The sequence below is a fragment of the Aspergillus alliaceus genome (assembly GCF_009176365.1).
Source record: "Aspergillus alliaceus strain CBS 536.65 unplaced genomic scaffold BDW43scaffold_25, whole genome shotgun sequence".
In the NCBI taxonomy this organism is placed as follows: Eukaryota; Fungi; Ascomycota; class Eurotiomycetes; order Eurotiales; family Aspergillaceae; genus Aspergillus; species Aspergillus alliaceus.
In genome coordinates, this window is record NW_022474708.1 from 59,184 (window position 1) to 76,888 (window position 17,705).

Sequence of the window (17,705 nt, forward strand, 5' to 3'; positions counted from 1 at the left end):
TCTCGAACTTTCATAGAATCATCTCTCAACACATCTACCAAATCCTCATCCCCCATCATCCATTCTTTCAAAAATGACCTAACACCCAACTCCCCCAAAACAAAAATGGTTCAACTAATAACAACAACCCGCATCCTCTCCGCCCTAGAGGCAATCCCACCCAACCACCGCAGAGACCTCAACCTCCCAAACAACCCATCCGTCAACACCCCCATAACCCACGACCAACTAATCCGCCTATCCCGCTACTTCCGCAACAACGATGAAAAACCCACGCCCAACCGCACCCTCAACTACCTCCTAACCGGCACAAAACTCTACATCCCCCCACCGCCCAAGAAACCCGAACCCGTACGTAACGTCCTCCCCAAACTCCCACCCATCCCATCCCCAAACTAACAAAACCAAACCAAAACAAAAGAGCCCAGAATATCTCGCCCTAAAAGCCCGCCTCCTAGCCGCCTACGAGACAGACACCTACAACCAAATGACCGCACCCCCGGCCACAAAAAACAGCCCCTCACCCATCTTCGCCTCGAACACCCCGACCGTCTCGTCGCTCCATGACCCGTCAGCGCATGATCCGGAAGCGGATACCCTTACGCCGGGGCTTGTGCTGAATATCTTTCTCTCGGTGGTGATTACTGGGTTTAGTGTTTATTGGGCATTGGCGAGTTTTGCGACACCGGAGGTGCTTACGGAGAGGGTTTCGTCGGTTTGGAATGGACGGAATACCGGTGGGGGTGGTGACGGGGTGTCGGAGGCCGTGAAGGTACTTGTTGCGTTTGGGGCTGCGGCGGGGGTTGGGGTTGCTGAGGTGGCGATTTATGCGATTTATCTTGGGAAGATGGATAGGGCGAGGAGGAAGGAGAGGGGGGTCAAAGAGAGGAAGGTTGTTGTTGGGGAGGTTTTGGGTGCGCAAAAAGAGGAGGTGAAGGAGGTGGGGAATAATGTGACGCGGACTGATGGGGAGAAGGAGGAGATTTGGGGGAGAGGGCCTAATGGGGGATTGCGGAGGAGAGTGAGGGAGCGATGGGAGGAAGAGAAGGAGAAGGAGGGCGATTGATTGATAGATTGATTGTAAGTTAACCGGATCCCAGTTGACTCTTGAACAGGACGCATCGTCATTTGTTTTTGATACCCCTTCTCGGTCTGAAAGGGCTGATTTGTATAATACGTTTTTATCGACTCAAAAACTGAGAATGGCATAACACCTTCTACAACAATGATTCTACTTCACTCTTTGCACCTACGTTTCACGTCGGAAGGATCTAACAAAGACATTAATATTGGTATTCTTTATTTGCCTCTATAATAAAGCTGAAGATGACAAAAAACAAAAAAAAAGCATATGCTCAACAGAAATGCTACATCATCGCTCAGTCTATGGCGCTGATATATGCTGTGCTGCTGTCAGGTCATTAGTGATCAGTAGCGTGGATATCTATGGTCATCAAGTATGTCTTGCGTGGTTTTTGTTTGTCGTGTGAACTTTGCAAATAGGTAGGGCTGTGCGTTTGTCAACAGCCCGATCGAAGCGCGGGAGGAACAAAATGAAAAGATTCAAACCCGTTTCTCTAACAGCAACGTGCCGGACGGAGTCTTGCTGCTGAATCCACCGTCGCGGCTGAACACTTTCTCTCCACGCAACCACGTCTCCCGGACCATACCGCGCAGGGTGCGACCCTGGTATGGTGAACACTTGTTCCGGAAGAGCATAGTGCTTGGCTCCACAACCCACTCGGCGGAGTCGTCGAAGACACAGATGTCGGCGTCGAAACCGGGGACGAGGTCGCCCTTCTGGCGCTCGAGCCCAACCTGTGCCGCAGTGTTGGCACAGCACAGGCGCACGATATCCTGGAGGGCTCGCTTGGTGTTTGTGTCCTCGGGGGCAGAGGTGAGGCCCTTCCGGCGGCTGAGCTCCGTCCACAAGATGGGGAGACCCAGACCGACAGAAGAGATACCACCCCAGGCCGACATGAAGCTGCCTTGGTCCTGTTCGCTGGTGGCGTCGCCCTTGGAGGTGCAGCTGCCCGGTACGTGGGAGGGAAGAAGCTTCAGGTTCGGGGTGCAGGGAGAGTGGTCCGAGACGATGGTGTTGATGACGCCATCCTCAGCGTGGCGTTCTAATTCGGCCCAGAGGGCGTCCTGGTTCAGCTGTGAGCGAATCGGGGGGCAGCATTTATGACGGGTATCACCGTCCCGGATTTCCTCAGCGGCCAGAGATAGGTAGTGGTAGCAAGTCTCTGCAGTGATACGGATTCCCTCTGCGCGGGCCTTCCGCAGGAGGGGAATGGCCTCCATGGCCGAAAGGTGGACAATATGCAAAGGAAGGTTGGGGGCCAGGTGGGCCAAGGACAGGATCTCTTCTACGGCAGAAGTCTCGTAAGAGGAGGGACGAGATGCCAGGAAGGTGGAGTAGGCTTCCACGGGGCCTTCAGGGGTCTGGGGCATATCCGCCTCGGAGGATGTGATGGGGGGTACCATTTCCGCATGGAACATCAGGGTGGTGGGCTCATCGGCGAGTTCTGCCATGGCCTTACGAATGTCTTCAGAAGAGACGGCGGGGAATTCGTCAACCTAGGACGGTAAGCGAAGAAACAAGTCACGGGAAGGGCTCTAGTATACGTACCCCACTGTCAATGAGGAAACCTTTAAAGCCCCGGACACCTTGGTCGACGAGCGCCTTGAGTTCGCCGGCGTTGCCGGGAACGATGCCGCCATAGAAGCCGACGTCCACCCAGCACTTGCCTTGGGCAGCGTTCAGCTTCTCCTTGAATCCTGCCACGGTGGTGGTGGGCGGGATGGCGTTCAGAGGCATATCAATGACGGTGGTGACACCACCGAAGGCCGCAGCCTGGGTGCCGGTGTAAAATCCCTCCCATTCTGTGCGTCCAGGCTCATTCAGGTGGACATGGGCATCCACCAAACCGGGGAGCAGCACATGAGGGGAATAGTCGGTATAAGGGGTTCCGTCGGGGAAATCAGAGGCAGGAATGACGGAGTCAAAGACGGCAGTGATCTTGCCGGAGCTGCGAGAGACCACGATCGTGGCTGACGTTAGACGACCCGAGATAACGGCTCGAGACGACGTCACCACGGCAATGGAGGGTATTTGTTGCGTCTCCATGGTCTCGATGGGCTATCGATAACAGAGGGGACGAGAGATATAGGAGAAAAGACAGGCAGAGAGGAGGAAGCGGAAGAGAAACGAGTGTGGGAGGAAGAAATCGAGGGGAGGATCAAAGAGGATCAAGAAGGTGAGTGGACACAAAGATAAGGTCACCAAGCAGATAAGGGAGAGTTTGAACCAGACTGAGAGGCAAGGGATCTTTCTTCTTTTGTTGTTTTGAAACTGACTGATAAGGGCTGTGAAACTGAATGAAGATAGGAGAGGGGGGACACGATATGGCAATCCGGGGTACCGATAAGGGTTTTATAACCATTTTCCAATGTCTCAGGATTGGCCATTGTCGGTGGGAACAGTTAGTGTCTTTTTTTTTTTTCAGTTCCGAACTTTGGCCACGTTTTCTCCCCTCTCGATAACAGTACTGATCGAGTAATCGGGAAGGGAAAAAAAAGAAAAAAGAAAAAGTATAAGAAGGGGGATCCACATCACAGTAAAAGGGATCCACCGGCGCCACCGGAACAGTATCAGAGATTCGTTTTACTCGATTGAAATACTGATAAGACTTTCCTGACTGTCGGTGTATGACTATTCGCACCCCAACAGTACAATCTCGTCAGGCGACTTGTTTTCCCTCATCGCAGGCTGTTTCTTGAACATAGGGAAGTCACTTGGGTTCATGTGACCCTCGATACCCTCACTATTACCCATTCGGGTATCGGACCACCTCGTAAAATCCTGTCTGGTCTGGATTTTCACCGGTCTGTCTGATCCCCCTCAACCATGGTTCTGCATCGGGCGCCTCCGGCATCCGCCATCGGCTCGCTCCCTGCAATTCTTTTAGTTGTCCCCTGTCGTTACTCGATCAAAACTTGTCACATTTCCTCTTCTGGAATTTCCTTTACTCGATGCTTTCCTGTAGTTGGATCATGCCCTCGGAGTCATATGTACGCCGTGCGAATGCCATTATGCAGGCACTCTGCACTCTGCATGCCTGTGAATATTTTTGAACCACTCGGCTAAACATTCCCCTGTATTGATCGGAGGGCTCCGTTGGGCCTTTGCACCGACATTTCACTCCCACTCCTCTTTTGTCGCTCCTTCCCTGTCGCTATAAGTCGATCGAGTAAGCAAAGCAGGGGAGGGGGGAGAAGCATTCATTATTTTTCCCTTCGTCACACGTAATACTTCCGAACCAGTTTCCTTCAGGGCCCAACCTAGGACGTACCTATGGTAGAATGCGCCACCCGGACAGCCAACATTAGTACTCCTCAACAGGAGAACCATACATCCAAACCAGCGATGGTGTATGATGCTGCGATGATCCATCTTGAAGGTTATTGTTCGATAAGACCTGCCAATTGACTTTCCGTATCCACTTTTCGGACGAATCGACGTCTGCATCGTATACTCCTAGACAGGGATATCCTCTTAGCAGTCCCTGTCACTTTTCAGACTTGAAGGAAAAGGATGAAACTAAGATCGATCTGACATCAGTCCCCGATTCAGCCTCATCGACGACCACTTCTCAATTGAGCTGAAGAAAAACAAGTCTATCGTGAATAGACGTTGTTCGTGACATCTATCGACAGGTAATGGATCCCACTGCACTTGTAATACCCATTTTATTTTAGACTTCTCTATAAGCTGTCTCCTGGCGTCATCTCATATCTCATATTTGCATCTTGACGTGGCAGAGACTTGATCGGAGGCGATAAGAGTTGTATTTCAATGCTGTCAACGATGATGACCGAAACCATCACGGACAAGGGGGGAGAGGAAATATACAACCCGGTCACGAGAGCGACCGTGACATTTATTTCCCTTTCGAGTTACAGTTTCTCTGACGTGCAAACAAGCCCTACCTTACTAACTTCCTAGTACTATAACTGAAGTATATCCACGCCACCAGTCTCTAACATGGAAAATCAAGACCTCTCGTCTCCCGTCATCAACTCCCCCAAAACCCCCATTGCATCCCCCTCCCTCCCATCCGGCACAAAAACATGATCGTGAAAATACCCACTAACAACATTCGTACTAACCCCGCGCGCGGCCAGCTTGGTCGAGATCGTCGCGATTAGGCCCACGGCCTCCAGGCTGGAGTGCACCTTGAGCGAGATCTTTCGGCAGGGGAAGGTGTAGTCATGGTAGTTGTGGGCTTCGGTGGTGGCTCTGGTGGTGATGAGTGTTATGCCTTCAGCTTCTTGGAAGAGCATTTGGGGTTGAAGGTTTTGGAGGGGAAGGGTGTGGAGGGGGGAAGGTGGTTGTGATGAAGACGTAGGTTTCTGGGTCGAGGATTGGATCCATTGATTGGAGGAGGGTGGGGAGTTTTGTTTCACCTTGGGACATTTTTGGTAGGGTTGTATGGTTTAGTTATTTGAGGGGGGTTTATGGTTTTCTTTGGAGATTTTTTATATTGGTTGGTGTGGTTCAAATATAATTTGGTTTGTAAGATGGGGTTGGGTTGGGTTGGTTTATATATGACTCACTGGACTTGCTCCGCGGTACAATGTCGCGGATACGAAGGAAACCCAATATTACCAGGCCGTATTTGTTTCAAATTCAATATCTTACTTGATATCCCTTTCAGCCTTACTATAGGTACTATCTGGTACTTGGCAATAATCCCTGAAATTCAGCGTTCACCAATATGCCTTAATATCCATCACCTCAATCAATTCCCATAGAATCCCCGAACCGCAGACGAGGACGACCAAGCGCCTGAAAAAAAGGGAACAAAGATCTCACTCCTGGCTTCCATCAGAGTATAACGCTTCCGAATAGTCCGAGTCACTTCCAGTCACTTCCTTCATCTCCAGCTGGGCCTCATACATGGTCTGGTTCGCATGTGCCAGATTTAACCACTCGAGTATATGCTCCCAAGCGCGCGGCATAATGCATTCAATATGCTGCCTCTCACCGGACGAATAACAGTTGCAGCCATGTCGACGGGCTCCCGGAACGAGAAACCCCTGGGGCTCATCGGAGATGACATACGCGCGGCAGCGGGAGGAGACGAAGGCAAGGAAGGAGGCCGAGGTTTCATCCGTAACAGCTAGCTCGACATCAATGGAGTGCAAGGGGTTGGTCAACGCAATAGCCGAGATGTATGGGCGCCAGGCCTCCCCTGTGGTGAATTAGAACGCACATTCGGCCATACTTCGACGGGAGGTATCAAGTTCAACGTGCACGGGCACTTACAATGATCAGCCAAGTAGCGAATCACTCCCTGGCCTCCATCAGCCACCCCGACGATATCAATCGTAGCGTCCTCCCGCACGAGGCGCCCGCGATCGGCCAGAATCTCCTGGAAAACGGAAGCTATATGCTCGAACCAGTTACCGTTGTTGGGAATTATGTTTCTACGGGTCATCATCAACTGGGGGTCCACGGCCGAGGGACGAGGGTAAGCAATCCAGGACGCCAGGGTCATAGGACGACGAGCACCGCAGTGCCAGAGCAGTTGGCCTGTGTTTGCCAGGATCAGGGCTGTGTTGCCTTCCTTTTTGTCAGAGTTGCCGTTGGTCCCCTCATGCTTGCTTTTGGGGTGAAGGACGGCTTTAGCAAATGAGACGGCGGAGCCCGCGTTGACACCATCCTTACCGACGCTTCGGTAGGCCCAGATCCCTAGGTCTTGGATTGGCTCTCCGAAGACCACGATGATACGGGTTGCGGTGGAGAGATTGGACGACACCATGATTGGGACGTGAGGCTCAGTCAGCTTGGCTGCCAGAGGGAGATGCAGGGTTGCAAAGTTGAGCTCGCACAGACGAGAAGTGACGATCTTACGGATACACTCTGGGGTGTTTATTCAGAGTTAGATGTCTGGTTGTCGAGTCTTTGTTTCTAGGGCATACCGTTCATCGCTTCCCTTTGTACCTCATTGACGCGTTCATTTTTGCTGATTTTGTACTGGAACTCCTGCTTGGAATCCGAGATCTTTCTGATCTGGTCCTTGTCGTTGATGAAGTACCTGTATGCTATTTGTTTTAGTGTGTGACTGTTATTGTATGGGTGTACTCGAGTTTGTACCCTAGTTTTCGCAGGTCTGCAGGGAACTCAGGCTCGGAGGGTAGGTCTTCACGGCGGTAGACGAACATCATGTGGATGGATTGCTCGTCTTATCCTAAGGAAGGGAGTACAGGATCAGTGTTTTGAATGAAAGAGGAAGCGTAAGAAGAAACGTGTTTGATAGAAGGTAAGAAAGCTAGAGTTGATTAGTCGGTATAGTTGGCGTGACGACTCAAACGCATGTTCACAGTGAATAGACATGTATATTGAATACCTTTAAGCAAGCGGATATCCGGTATCAGCCATAAAGTCTAGGTCATAGACTTTGTACTCCACATTATGAGATGTAGTTTCTTTGTATTGTTAGGATATCCTTCTTATACTTTATTAGATTTTAGATACTTGATATAGGAGTTGCTGAAGGGATATTATGAAAGGAGGTATCACAGGTAATTATACTAACATTCACAGTAATGTATAGAAACTGCCATTTGAATTATATACTTTGAGTAAGCAGAGAGGTTGACTGATAAACATTAAATGAAGAGTATCAGCAGTAGGTTGAGATGAAATACAAGTTCAAAGCAATCACTTCAATTTAGGGCCGATTTAAGATTCCATAGCTCTTGGTAACGAAATACAGATAGATATCTTTCAATTCTAAAAAGTGAATCCTTTCACATGGTTTTCACAAAGCGAACAATCAGGCACCAGGTTCAGTAAGTATACCCAAGAGCGGTCCCCAAGTTGCTCATAGCTATAGCCGGTGGTCACTTGGTGATATTGTCTTTGTCTTAGTATATGGCCTCAGGGAATGTTACAGAATCTTGACATGTGACATGCGCTGAACATAGACAAGTAGTACTTACAAGTCGAGCATTTTATGTATGAAAAGCAGCGTTGCACACTCAATACAAAACCCCCCCCCCCAAAAGACACCGTCAGGGGAGAACATTTGGCACGCACCGTCTATTAAAACCCGGCAGTTGATATATTGTACATCTCTCTTAAAAAGTATGGAAGTAAACGCCCTCGTGCAAACCGGCCGATCCAGTAGCCATGAATATAAAAGAACAACCCGCAATATATGGACACACTACCAACTGGCCTTCTTCACACCCGGTAGCTCACCAGCCAGTGCCTGTTGACGGAATTGGTACTAAGAGGTATGTCAGATGAGGGCCATACTTCAAAACAGAATAATATAATAGGGAATATGCTCACTCTAGCAATTCTGAAGTCACGAATCACACTTCGTGCGATACCGCCGGCCACACAGCGGTTCTTGATCTGAGTAGGTCGGGTGTAGGCGTGCATCTGGGAAAGCTGCAATTGAGCCTGAGCACGGGTACGCTGAGGAAGAGAGGTGTTGCGGATAATGTAGCGGAGAGCTTGACTATAGGATCAAAATCAATCGTTAGATATATTTCCCTGGATTCCTCATTACAGAGGGATGCGACAAGGTAAAGAAAAAAGTCTTGTGAGCATACCGTTCAGGCTCGTACTGCTCGAAAACCTTCCGTTTGGTGTGATCGCGGATGACACGGCCGTTGATGAACCCGCTCAGGTCCAAGCGCTTTGATCTGAAGAGCGACATGGTGTACTTGATTGATGTGGTCTGGTTGTCGGGACTTATTACCTCTTGATGGTAGTTTTGCTCGGAGTTCTGGGGTCACGGGAAAATACACTGACTGGATTGGGACTAGCGGCCATGGTCATTTGCGACCAGAAGTGACGGCTAGCGATCCCCATCCGTCCGGTCTTCATTGATATAGAGCTACAACTCTGGAGTGTACGAACGGGTGCAAGGTGGGTTTTTACAATTCACAAGGGTGACTTCACAGGCCATTGTGTGTATAGAATACTTGAAAGCTACTGGAGCACCCCGATTCTCACGGGTAAAAGATAGGTACCTGCTGTCCCAATGCACATCGTATCCGTACTATCTCGTAGCCACTATTTTAAGTGAGCTACTGCATGTAACTTGTCTTGACCGAGTCGGTAGATTCGGAGGTATAATAGAAGAAATGGATCAGATCGTCCATGCCATGACGCGGGATCATAAACTGTTGGGATGAAGCCTCAATTCTTAGAATGTATACTCCTTACACCCTCTATGTAGCCATTATGCCAAGAGAAACTGGAAAAAGGTCTGCTCCATTAGTAGGTGTAGAATATCACAGAAAGTAGTATCCCATGGGCAAAGAGCACATGGTGCAGACATATGCTGCTGCCACTTCCCGGCGGAACTACGCGTAGAGACGGCGCTCTGGATAAAGAAATAGATGGAATCGGTAGTGCATAAGACGACCATAGTAATAGTGGTACAACTTGTCAATTCGTCAAGATCCTATGACGGTATAGTCTATATGCCTGTACAGAACAACTGCCCGCAAACCGAAACTTGGACGAAAGAGCAATCCGGGTAATCAGTCACCTCCCATATTCCTCTTGCTTCCGTCATATCGACATACTCAGATTAACAGAGATTAATTTAGTGCTTGCTGTTCTTGAGGTTGGGGTTGCGGGGGTCGTTCTTGTACTCGGCGGCTGGAAGAGAAAACCGAGGTTAGCTACGGTTAGGTCATTGCAGGGATTGCTCGCGTTGGAACAGTACGACAGTCCCTGGAGAACAAGAACATCTCGTGATTGTGGAAATCAGGGCGACTCACTATTCATGAGGACGTTGGCGAAGGAGTTGACGCCGTAGAGTACGACAACGCCTGGAGACATTACCGTTAGTATCCGAGATCCAGTACTTCCTGCCTTCATCCAGGTATATTCCCGTAGCCGGAATGAAAAGGAGCAAACGTATTCAAAAAAGCAACTGCAATGGGTCGTGAGGCATACCGGCAGCGAAGAAGGGGCCCAGAGGCTTGGCTGTAACGAGGTCAGTCAGTCAGCTTTCATCCAGCTTCAACCTAGCGAGAACGTCCGGTAGACGCGGAATCTTACCGATGGGGGTGGGAAACTTCTTTCCGAGGAGAGACATGGCGACGATTAGTGTATTGCACGAGGAATGTTCTGAGAGGATGGAGCAGAGAGGTGAGTTGATGTAGGCGGAATACGGTGCAACGAGGAGGAGCGGGAACGAGTTTTGCCCGGAGGTCCGACTCCCGGCCGCTTTTACCATAACCGCACGAACCTGTTGCCGCTTTTGCCGCTCCGTTAGCCCCGCCTGTAAACAAAGGCAGAGTAGCATGATTTCAACTACTAACTACTCCAACTTTATCTGTATATCTACAACTTTCTCGTCCGCACATCGCCATGGCCGCATCGCTTTCTGCTTCAGTTGTGTCCCTTCAATCATCGCTGCAAATTATCGACTCATCAATCTCCACTCTCGAGTCCGGCGTTAGCGACTTTCCCCGATTGTGTAAGGTCTTGCAAACGACCCGAGTAGGTGCCAACAACGACCCTTGCGAAACCCGACTAAAATACTAACCTATTCCAATTATAGCACTTTGAACTTCTCCCAGAGCCTACTCTCCGCGAAGCACAGCAATCGCTTCTAGATGAAATTACCCCAAGCATTGCGCACTTGCTCTCTTTAGCTTCAGCCCACATCGAGAAGCTATCACGTCGCGAACAAGCTCTCCGAGCCAAAGCCGAGCTTCAAGAAGGCAGACTATACTCCAGCGAGAGCCGCCAACCCCCAAGTCGTAGTCACAGTACCTTTGGCGATCGGCAAAAAGGCAGTGCTGCGAAAGCAGCGGAGCACAGGCGATTAGTACAGAAGAAAGAAAGGCTGCAATATGCGGTTGAGAGATTGGAACTGCAAAGTAAACAGTGCGAGCGTCAATTGAGGAAGAGCATGGCTGCTCAGTGAATCAGCTAGCACCCATGAGGTGGGAAAGGCCAACTGTCAAAAGGTGTCGCCACTATCATATGGGTTACCTAAACGCATCTAGCATCACGTCGGTTAGGTGCTTTGAGCTTGGCGATTCGAGCTTGTGAGAAACATATCTCTGCCGCCGCGGACCAACATTCAGAACGCGTCCATGAGATACATATGCTTTGTGCGCTAATATTAGCGATGTATTTGACGCGGTGTCGGGGCACGTTTTATTGAAATGCAAAAGCTAAAGCGGGAGTAGAGATGCGACAATAAGTTTCGGCCTTATCATCATTCGCAGCAATTGAAGATATGCAGTCATCACTAACCCAGTTACACCGCCACATGAAGCGTCTGAATGCGCTTCGCTTCTGTATAGCCTATGGAATATAAGATGCTGTCGACGTTGGATGTGAGAGGAATGTTAGTCCCATTGAATTGAGTGAAGAGCTCAATCAGCCATACAGTTGGGGTCTAATTACATATATCTGTCATTTATAGTACATTTATAATACATTTTTCAAGAAATGGAGCCCAGGTGCTTTCACCTAAATTTGAACCATCCATGCGCCGTAGCCCTATGCCTTGTGGTTTCCGTCAAACGATGTACTGTCCGAAATAAAGCGTTTCAACATTTAAATGAAGGATTCATCCTGCGCTACTTTTGCAGCGGCATGCTTCTTTGTCGCTTGTCTCATCTTCTTCTTGTCTGCATGCTTCTTCCAGCTAGGGATTGTTTGGCCCTTCTTTCGTGCCGGAATTGGCAGCTCAGGCCACTCAGAACTCTCGGATTGCTGCTCAAGTTCACCCTCCTCCGCTAGTTCAGCTTTCAGGGCTGCCCGCCTGGCCAACCGTTCTTTCTTGCCTTCCCCATGCTTATCACCAAGTCTTAGGCTTCTTGAAATACGGGTCTTCGCGCCGAGAGCCCACAGGTCTCCCCAGTTTGCTTTACGGGCATCCTTGTATGCCCGACGACTGTAGGAACGGGGAACGGTCCAGCGCTCAATCTTTCCAGCGGGCGTGCAGAAATCGAAGATGACGTGCCCACGACGTTTCATCGGGGGGTACACAATACGAGGAAGAGACAAGGTATGGAAGTGCTCGGTCTTGGCTTGTTCGCCTACCTCAGGCTGGGACGCAGTAGCCTCATCTGATGCTCCCGGCTCTTCGGTAGCTGGGTCATGTAAATCCTCATATCCAGCGAATGCCGCCTCTGCGGCTTCGGCTCCTTGTACGATTCCTTTCACCTCACGCATGTCCACACCGCGTTGAACAGCGATATAACTGAACTTCACATCTTCGTGGTTCCGATCTTTGGCTCCCAAAATACGCTGGAGGAATTGCGGTCTGATATACCTTTGTTGGAAATGACAATAATCTTTGCGGCCCTTAGAATGGCCAGGAGTGTTAAACATGGGACACTTCTCATGGTTAGTACAAGGCGCTACAATCATTCCGGGTTCCTTCTTTATGGGCGAGTCGTCAACCGGCGATTCGGTGAAGTTGGTGTACTCTGTAGAGTCAGGACTCGAGATAAGGCGCTTGAGAAGCATCTCACGGGCTCCGGCGATTGCCTCGAATCCCCTCTGGTGTCCCTTCTCAAGTAGGATTAGGACACCTCCATTGGGGTTAAGAAGATTCCATAGATTCTCCACATGCTCTTTGCGTAGGAACTCTTCTTCAATGTTGAGCAAGCTGTGGGGGGCCACGATAATATCGTATTGCTTTCGCTTTGGGGCAGGCCTCTCATCATCTAGGGTAGGTTTCTCGCGAATGTGAACATAGTCGGGCAGGCGAGGTAGGAATGAAGTATTTTCCAACATCAAACTTGCCCGCATTTGAAGAGCTTCAGAACCAGTGACCACAGTCGATTTGCCTACGGGAATTGGACTTGTCTTCGGGTGGTCTGGGACCATGAGCTCATACTCTGCGCGAATAACGTCTCTCCATGCTAGGACACCTGCACCACCAGCACTGGCATCAAGAATATGGGGACCCCCTTCTTTTGAAATGAGCTCGCGCATCCAGTCCGTGCCCAATCGCTTTCGAACCTCTACCAGAACGCTCAATACAGACGTATACATTCCGGGGTAAAGAGCCGCAATGTATGCATTCGCCTCCATCTCCGACATATGACGATGGGAAGCTTCTAGTGGAATAGGACGCTGAGGTATCTGCGCGCGCGGTGGAGGAGTTGTAGTAGAATAAGGGAGACGAGTACCCCCAAAGGTGCGATGGGCAACATCCGCGATATGCTTATTGGAGTAGTCGCCCAGGATGATGGAAATTGGACCAGTTAATGTATCCTTGGGCAGAAATACCGTACTAGGGTCAGTAGAGAACTTCCCCTCAACAGTCAAGGGATGAAGTCGAGGCGTGTCGTCGGGGTTTGCCTCGTCTTCAAACTGCTCCAGCATAATTTCTCCGCCCAGCTGTTCCGCCACTTCCCTTGTCCGTTGCATGGCGAGAGTTTCATCCTCAACTGGACCAACTTCCATATCATATACAAGGGGTGGTTCGGCATCGGACTCAATCTGCTCAAGATTGACTTCTTCCCATCCTCCCTCGCCATCCTCACGGTATAAAATATCCGGGTCCCTCTCGTCTTCCTCTGGCTCGACCCCCAGCTGCTCCTCGCGCACTATCGGCTCGCCATACAATTGAGTATATAAATGAAGCTCAGTGTCGTTTAAGAACCCATCCGGTAGAGTATCTCCGAATACCTGCCTTGCCGTCTGGACGCGCCCTTCCAGATGCTCTTGATCCCGATGGCCGATCGTCTGGCTAAACGCATGATCAAACTCCGGGCCATCCAAATTGAGAGCCTTGTGATAATCATCCAACAGGTCTAGCTCCTCCATGAGTTCGGCCAACTCCAACTCATTCTGTTCAATCTTATCAATCACGTCGTAGATAGCGTCCTTCCGTTCCGTATTGACATCGGCATCAGCAGATGGCACCGTAGACGTATATCGCCGTTCGTGCTTCAATCCACTGCTTGCATATCCGGTAGCGGTTTTGCGAGGGAATCCGATAGGTGAATTAAGGGAGAACTGGTATCGCGCGTTTGTGCATTTGTATCGCTGAGCTATGAGGCTGGCAGCTCCGCCGCGGAGCTGTTGCGAACAGATTTGCGACGACTTGGATGCGATCGTGCGTAGAAGGCTGTGAGAGCAAGACCGGCTCGCCCTTGATGCCGGAGATCGTGACAGCATCCTCAACGCTTCCACAATTCTAGAAGCGATAATCAGCGACCTGTGTTTAGGGATGGAAGAGGAACGCCACTCGTGAGAAGCTCTTCAGCAGGAAAATCTTTGCCAAGAAATACGGCATCAGAAATTCCGGGCTTCCTATTGGCGAGAAAAATTTGATTGTGTAATTTATGTAGCACAACTTAACATAAACTATGCCATCTCCATTTTAAGGGCTTAAGTTTTGATACTTAAGAGTAGGTAATACATATTCAAGCATTTAAGGTATATGTATAGCAGTAAGTACAGTCTAGGATTTGTCAAAATTACTCTTCGCTATCTGTATCCTCATTGCCCATGAGCACTTTCAGTGCTGTAATCCATTTCATTACTTCGTGTTGCAGAGCAGTCAATTTAGCCATGACTGCCATCAGGCTGGGGTCCTGACTTTCCACGCGGATCTTCTCTCTTACTTTGACCTCATCGCCCTTCCAAGTGAAAACATCTCCGACTTCATCATGTGGACGATGTCGAGTTCCGAACAAACGGTCTCGTATATTGAACCCGGTCAAAGAGATATCGGTAGCAAAAGCAGTGGGAGTATGCGTGGGGGTACTGGACTCGAGCGTCCTTAGATACAGGACGAGGGCTGAGTCAGCTATCGATAGGTGGAACGAAAGGTTTGGCGGCACCGGCGGGTCAAACATCTTCGCGGCTAATAGTTAGTTACCATTCAAAAGGGGGGGGAATAATAGGCAGCCAAACTTACATCCTCAAGGGCACTTGTCTCCCACCACTTGCCCCTGACTTGGTCGCCTTCACCCTTCAACATCTGTCGAGCCTCGGAGAGAGTTTCATAGAGAAGACGCAGTTGTCCATATATGAAACTCGCATTAAGCGGATCGCCCGTCCAAGTGCTGACGTCCACCACATCGAGACTCTGGTTGACCAAGTTCCTCACCGAAACTAACTGGTGTAACACGAGCTCAGGAGCGTCGGCAGAATTTGACAAGCATAAACGAGTTGTTGGGGAGCCGCGCGCAGAAGCAAGGGAACTAATACGTAGTTGGATATCCTAGCGCATAGGATTAGTCTACTCGTCCCATCAAAGGAATAGGGGATTCGAAGCACGGATAACGCACGCCTTTCACGATTTTTGTTCCGACCCTTGTCACAAAGCCTTTCACACATTCGGACCGTAAAGAGGATAATACTAATGTTGAGCCTGGTTCTTTGGGGGCCAGTAGCGCAGCGCATTCATGCAGGCCTTCCCTTACGGAAGCTAGAGAGTCTTGCAGAGAGCGCAGCAGCCATTCTAATTCCCTAGCCTGTATCGTTGTCAAGGGTCAACAGCTAGAATTTACCATAAGGGCAAAGACTATGTCTCAAAATAAAACCAACAGGAGTTCGATGTGATCTAGGGAGAGGTGTACCAATGCACTATCAGCTTCCTGTTCCAACTGCAGCGGAGGTAGTGGTGGGTATACCCAAGTCGCCATCCCCGCTAAGCGAATCCACTTGATTGATATTTGCGTTATTTACGGTAGGTGGTGATTCTCAGAGGCCAATTATAAAAGGGAAGGGAAAAATTTAGTAGAGAAGACTGTTCGGTAAGTTGGGTGTTATCTCGTGACCGGTACAGTTCTCGTGATGTTAAGCTGTACCGTACAGTAGTTAGATCGATCACCTGCATAATTATGTAATCCGCTTTAAACCATGTATCGAAATCTAGATCAAAATCGGCCTTGCATAGATCAGTCAGGTTACTCCTAGAGCTGTACTATGACTACATACATTATGAGTGGCCCATTCTCTTGAATAGGCTATATGATTTTTTATAGTCACCCACCTTCGGCTATATTAATTGTAGCCTAGGTATAAAAGCCTTCGTGTACGAAGTGGTATCCAACTTTCTTTCATTTGACCAGCAGTCACATCGATATATGTTGAAATATATATAATATAAAGATATGAACATCTCTCTTCCTATCACTCCAATATCCATCTTTCTTTTATCAACGCATACTAGGTAGTTCAAAATTTGACCCTTCGGCGCTTGTCATCAACAACATGAAGTCGCCCGTTATTCTCGCAGTTGCCCTCCTTTCCTCTATAGGACTAGGGGATGTTCTCAACTCGAACCTCATCAAGGATAGTGTGACCTGTGGTGAGTAGCCCATATACTTTCTATAGCTACAGTATCTCCCATTGATGCTACACCACATTGGTTGTTTAAGCTAGGCCGCTAACACATTGCTTCTTAGAGACGGAAGTCTTCACCAAAGATGACCTTGTAAACGCGTGCCTAAAAGCCCTAGAGAATCACAATGCAGAAAGAACGCCTGGTAAGCCAGAATCAGCTACGGCATTTTCCATATCCCGGATCAAAGTTATCCACTCCATGAAACGGAAATAGATCGCAGAGAATAATAACATCTAATCCCAACGACTAAACAGGCGGCTTTCCCCATTATTTCAGCAACCTTGAGGGCCTTGGTATGGCTAAGGACTGCGACACCACGGCCCTATATGAGTATCCATTGTTGCGCACTATACCATTCCCTCAAGGTGGCTCCGCGGGAAGAAAGCGGGTTGTGGTCAACTGGGTCAGCGAAACAGATGTTCGGTATGGATTTACTCCCCTACCTTTCGTTTGGCTTCATTATTGCTTTCTTCCCTGTTCCTCGCTGACCAGAGCACCGTCTAGGATTTGCGCGGCAATGTTCCACAAAAAGAGCGATGAGAAATTTCAGTTGTGTCAATGGCAGAAATAGCTTCAGTCATCCGTGATCTGCCCAGTCCACCAGATAGCTGGTTCGCTGTATTACAATTTTCTGTGTGCTAAAAGTCTGTTTCCTGTAATGTTAGACCTTATCTCATGCAGTTAAGAAAAGCTGTGGTTATTCTTTTATAAGCACAATCTATTGGAAAGCTCAGCTCAGCCGGCTAGTACCTGTTTCCTGCGTCTCCTCTCCCGTAAAGAAAAGAACCACCAATGCAGTTCAATTATTGTAGTATCCTCAAGCTCTTAGAAATACACCCCATCTGCAGTAACAAAATCAGGGCAATCCAGGGACCCGTTATTAAGGCATAGCACTGGAGATTTAGTAGACCGCTGCAGTATGTAGGCTACTATTATGGCCCCAAATAAGGGATGCGGTATGGGGAGCAGAACCTATTATACTCTTCTAAATGGAGGATTACATCTTCTGAGGAGACCCATACCTGCAAGTGATCTGTCCGATATCCGCGAAGATCCTGTTTAGTCAATATGCTATTGGAGCTCAGCTTGGACAAAAGTACATTCTCAAGTCTACCCCTTGCTTCTTGAAAAAACCGAGCAGCGTGGTCTCCGCTGCCTTATATGACTAGTGCGGGGTCATTGACGGTGGGGTATAAAAGTATTTTACTACGTTGCCCATTCAAATCCTGAGCAAAAAACTGCTATATGCTGGGTCGAGGGACTGCTAGGATTCATCGCTAGTCGCGTGGATCTCGCCCAAAGTTGAAGTATTGCTCCGCAACAGAACAGGGATCA

The 17,705-nt window shown here is 49.2% G+C and overlaps 7 protein-coding genes across 7 annotated transcripts; 3 read left to right on the forward strand and 4 right to left on the reverse strand.

Moving 5' to 3' along the window:
* The first annotated feature begins 38 nt into the window (after window positions 1-38).
* BDW43DRAFT_319910 (TMEM199/VMA12 family protein) lies at window positions 39-1,235 on the forward strand. The gene is made up of 2 exons (XM_032048990.1): window positions 39-351; window positions 422-1,235. The coding sequence occupies exons 1-2, from the start codon at window positions 106-108 to the stop codon at window positions 1,064-1,066; spliced, it is 891 nt and encodes a 296-aa protein (XP_031899694.1). The 5' UTR covers window positions 39-105; the 3' UTR covers window positions 1,067-1,235.
* A 291-nt stretch (window positions 1,236-1,526) lies between these two features.
* On the reverse strand, window positions 1,527-3,255 carry BDW43DRAFT_96776 (allantoinase alX). Its single transcript, XM_032050788.1, has 2 exons — window positions 2,633-3,255; window positions 1,527-2,580 (listed from the first exon to the last, which is right to left on the reverse strand). The coding sequence occupies exons 1-2, from the start codon at window positions 3,128-3,130 to the stop codon at window positions 1,564-1,566; spliced, it is 1,515 nt and encodes a 504-aa protein (XP_031899695.1). The 5' UTR covers window positions 3,131-3,255; the 3' UTR covers window positions 1,527-1,563.
* A 2,619-nt stretch (window positions 3,256-5,874) lies between these two features.
* BDW43DRAFT_319912 (uncharacterized protein) lies at window positions 5,875-7,230 on the reverse strand (the record flags this gene model as incomplete). The annotated part of the gene is made up of 4 exons (XM_032048991.1): window positions 5,875-6,257; window positions 6,332-6,928; window positions 6,988-7,103; window positions 7,163-7,230. The coding sequence occupies 4 exons, from the start codon at window positions 7,228-7,230 to the stop codon at window positions 5,875-5,877; spliced, it is 1,164 nt and encodes a 387-aa protein (XP_031899696.1).
* Window positions 7,231-7,750: 520 nt separating this feature from the next.
* On the reverse strand, window positions 7,751-8,762 carry BDW43DRAFT_277714 (mitochondrial 37S ribosomal protein uS14m). Its single transcript, XM_032042092.1, has 3 exons — window positions 8,632-8,762; window positions 8,366-8,537; window positions 7,751-8,300 (listed from the first exon to the last, which is right to left on the reverse strand). Exons 1-3 carry the CDS (start codon window positions 8,736-8,738, stop codon window positions 8,238-8,240), a joined length of 342 nt encoding a protein of 113 aa, XP_031899697.1. The 5' UTR covers window positions 8,739-8,762; the 3' UTR covers window positions 7,751-8,237.
* Window positions 8,763-10,408: 1,646 nt separating this feature from the next.
* On the forward strand, window positions 10,409-10,970 carry BDW43DRAFT_311611 (DASH complex subunit SPC19; the record flags this gene model as incomplete). Its single annotated transcript, XM_032047224.1, has 2 exons — window positions 10,409-10,540; window positions 10,602-10,970. The coding sequence occupies 2 exons, from the start codon at window positions 10,409-10,411 to the stop codon at window positions 10,968-10,970; spliced, it is 501 nt and encodes a 166-aa protein (XP_031899698.1).
* Window positions 10,971-11,611: 641 nt separating this feature from the next.
* On the reverse strand, window positions 11,612-15,666 carry BDW43DRAFT_311612 (tRNA methyltransferase RSM22; the record flags this gene model as incomplete). The annotated part of the gene is made up of 5 exons (XM_032047225.1): window positions 11,612-14,210; window positions 14,498-14,874; window positions 14,937-15,242; window positions 15,310-15,495; window positions 15,565-15,666. The coding sequence occupies 5 exons, from the start codon at window positions 15,664-15,666 to the stop codon at window positions 11,612-11,614; spliced, it is 3,570 nt and encodes a 1,189-aa protein (XP_031899699.1).
* Window positions 15,667-15,949: 283 nt separating this feature from the next.
* Window positions 15,950-17,110, forward strand: BDW43DRAFT_277729 (uncharacterized protein). Its single transcript, XM_032042093.1, has 4 exons — window positions 15,950-16,334; window positions 16,432-16,512; window positions 16,625-16,793; window positions 16,875-17,110. The coding sequence occupies exons 1-4, from the start codon at window positions 16,238-16,240 to the stop codon at window positions 16,939-16,941; spliced, it is 414 nt and encodes a 137-aa protein (XP_031899700.1). The 5' UTR covers window positions 15,950-16,237; the 3' UTR covers window positions 16,942-17,110.
* Window positions 17,111-17,705: the final 595 nt, after the last annotated feature.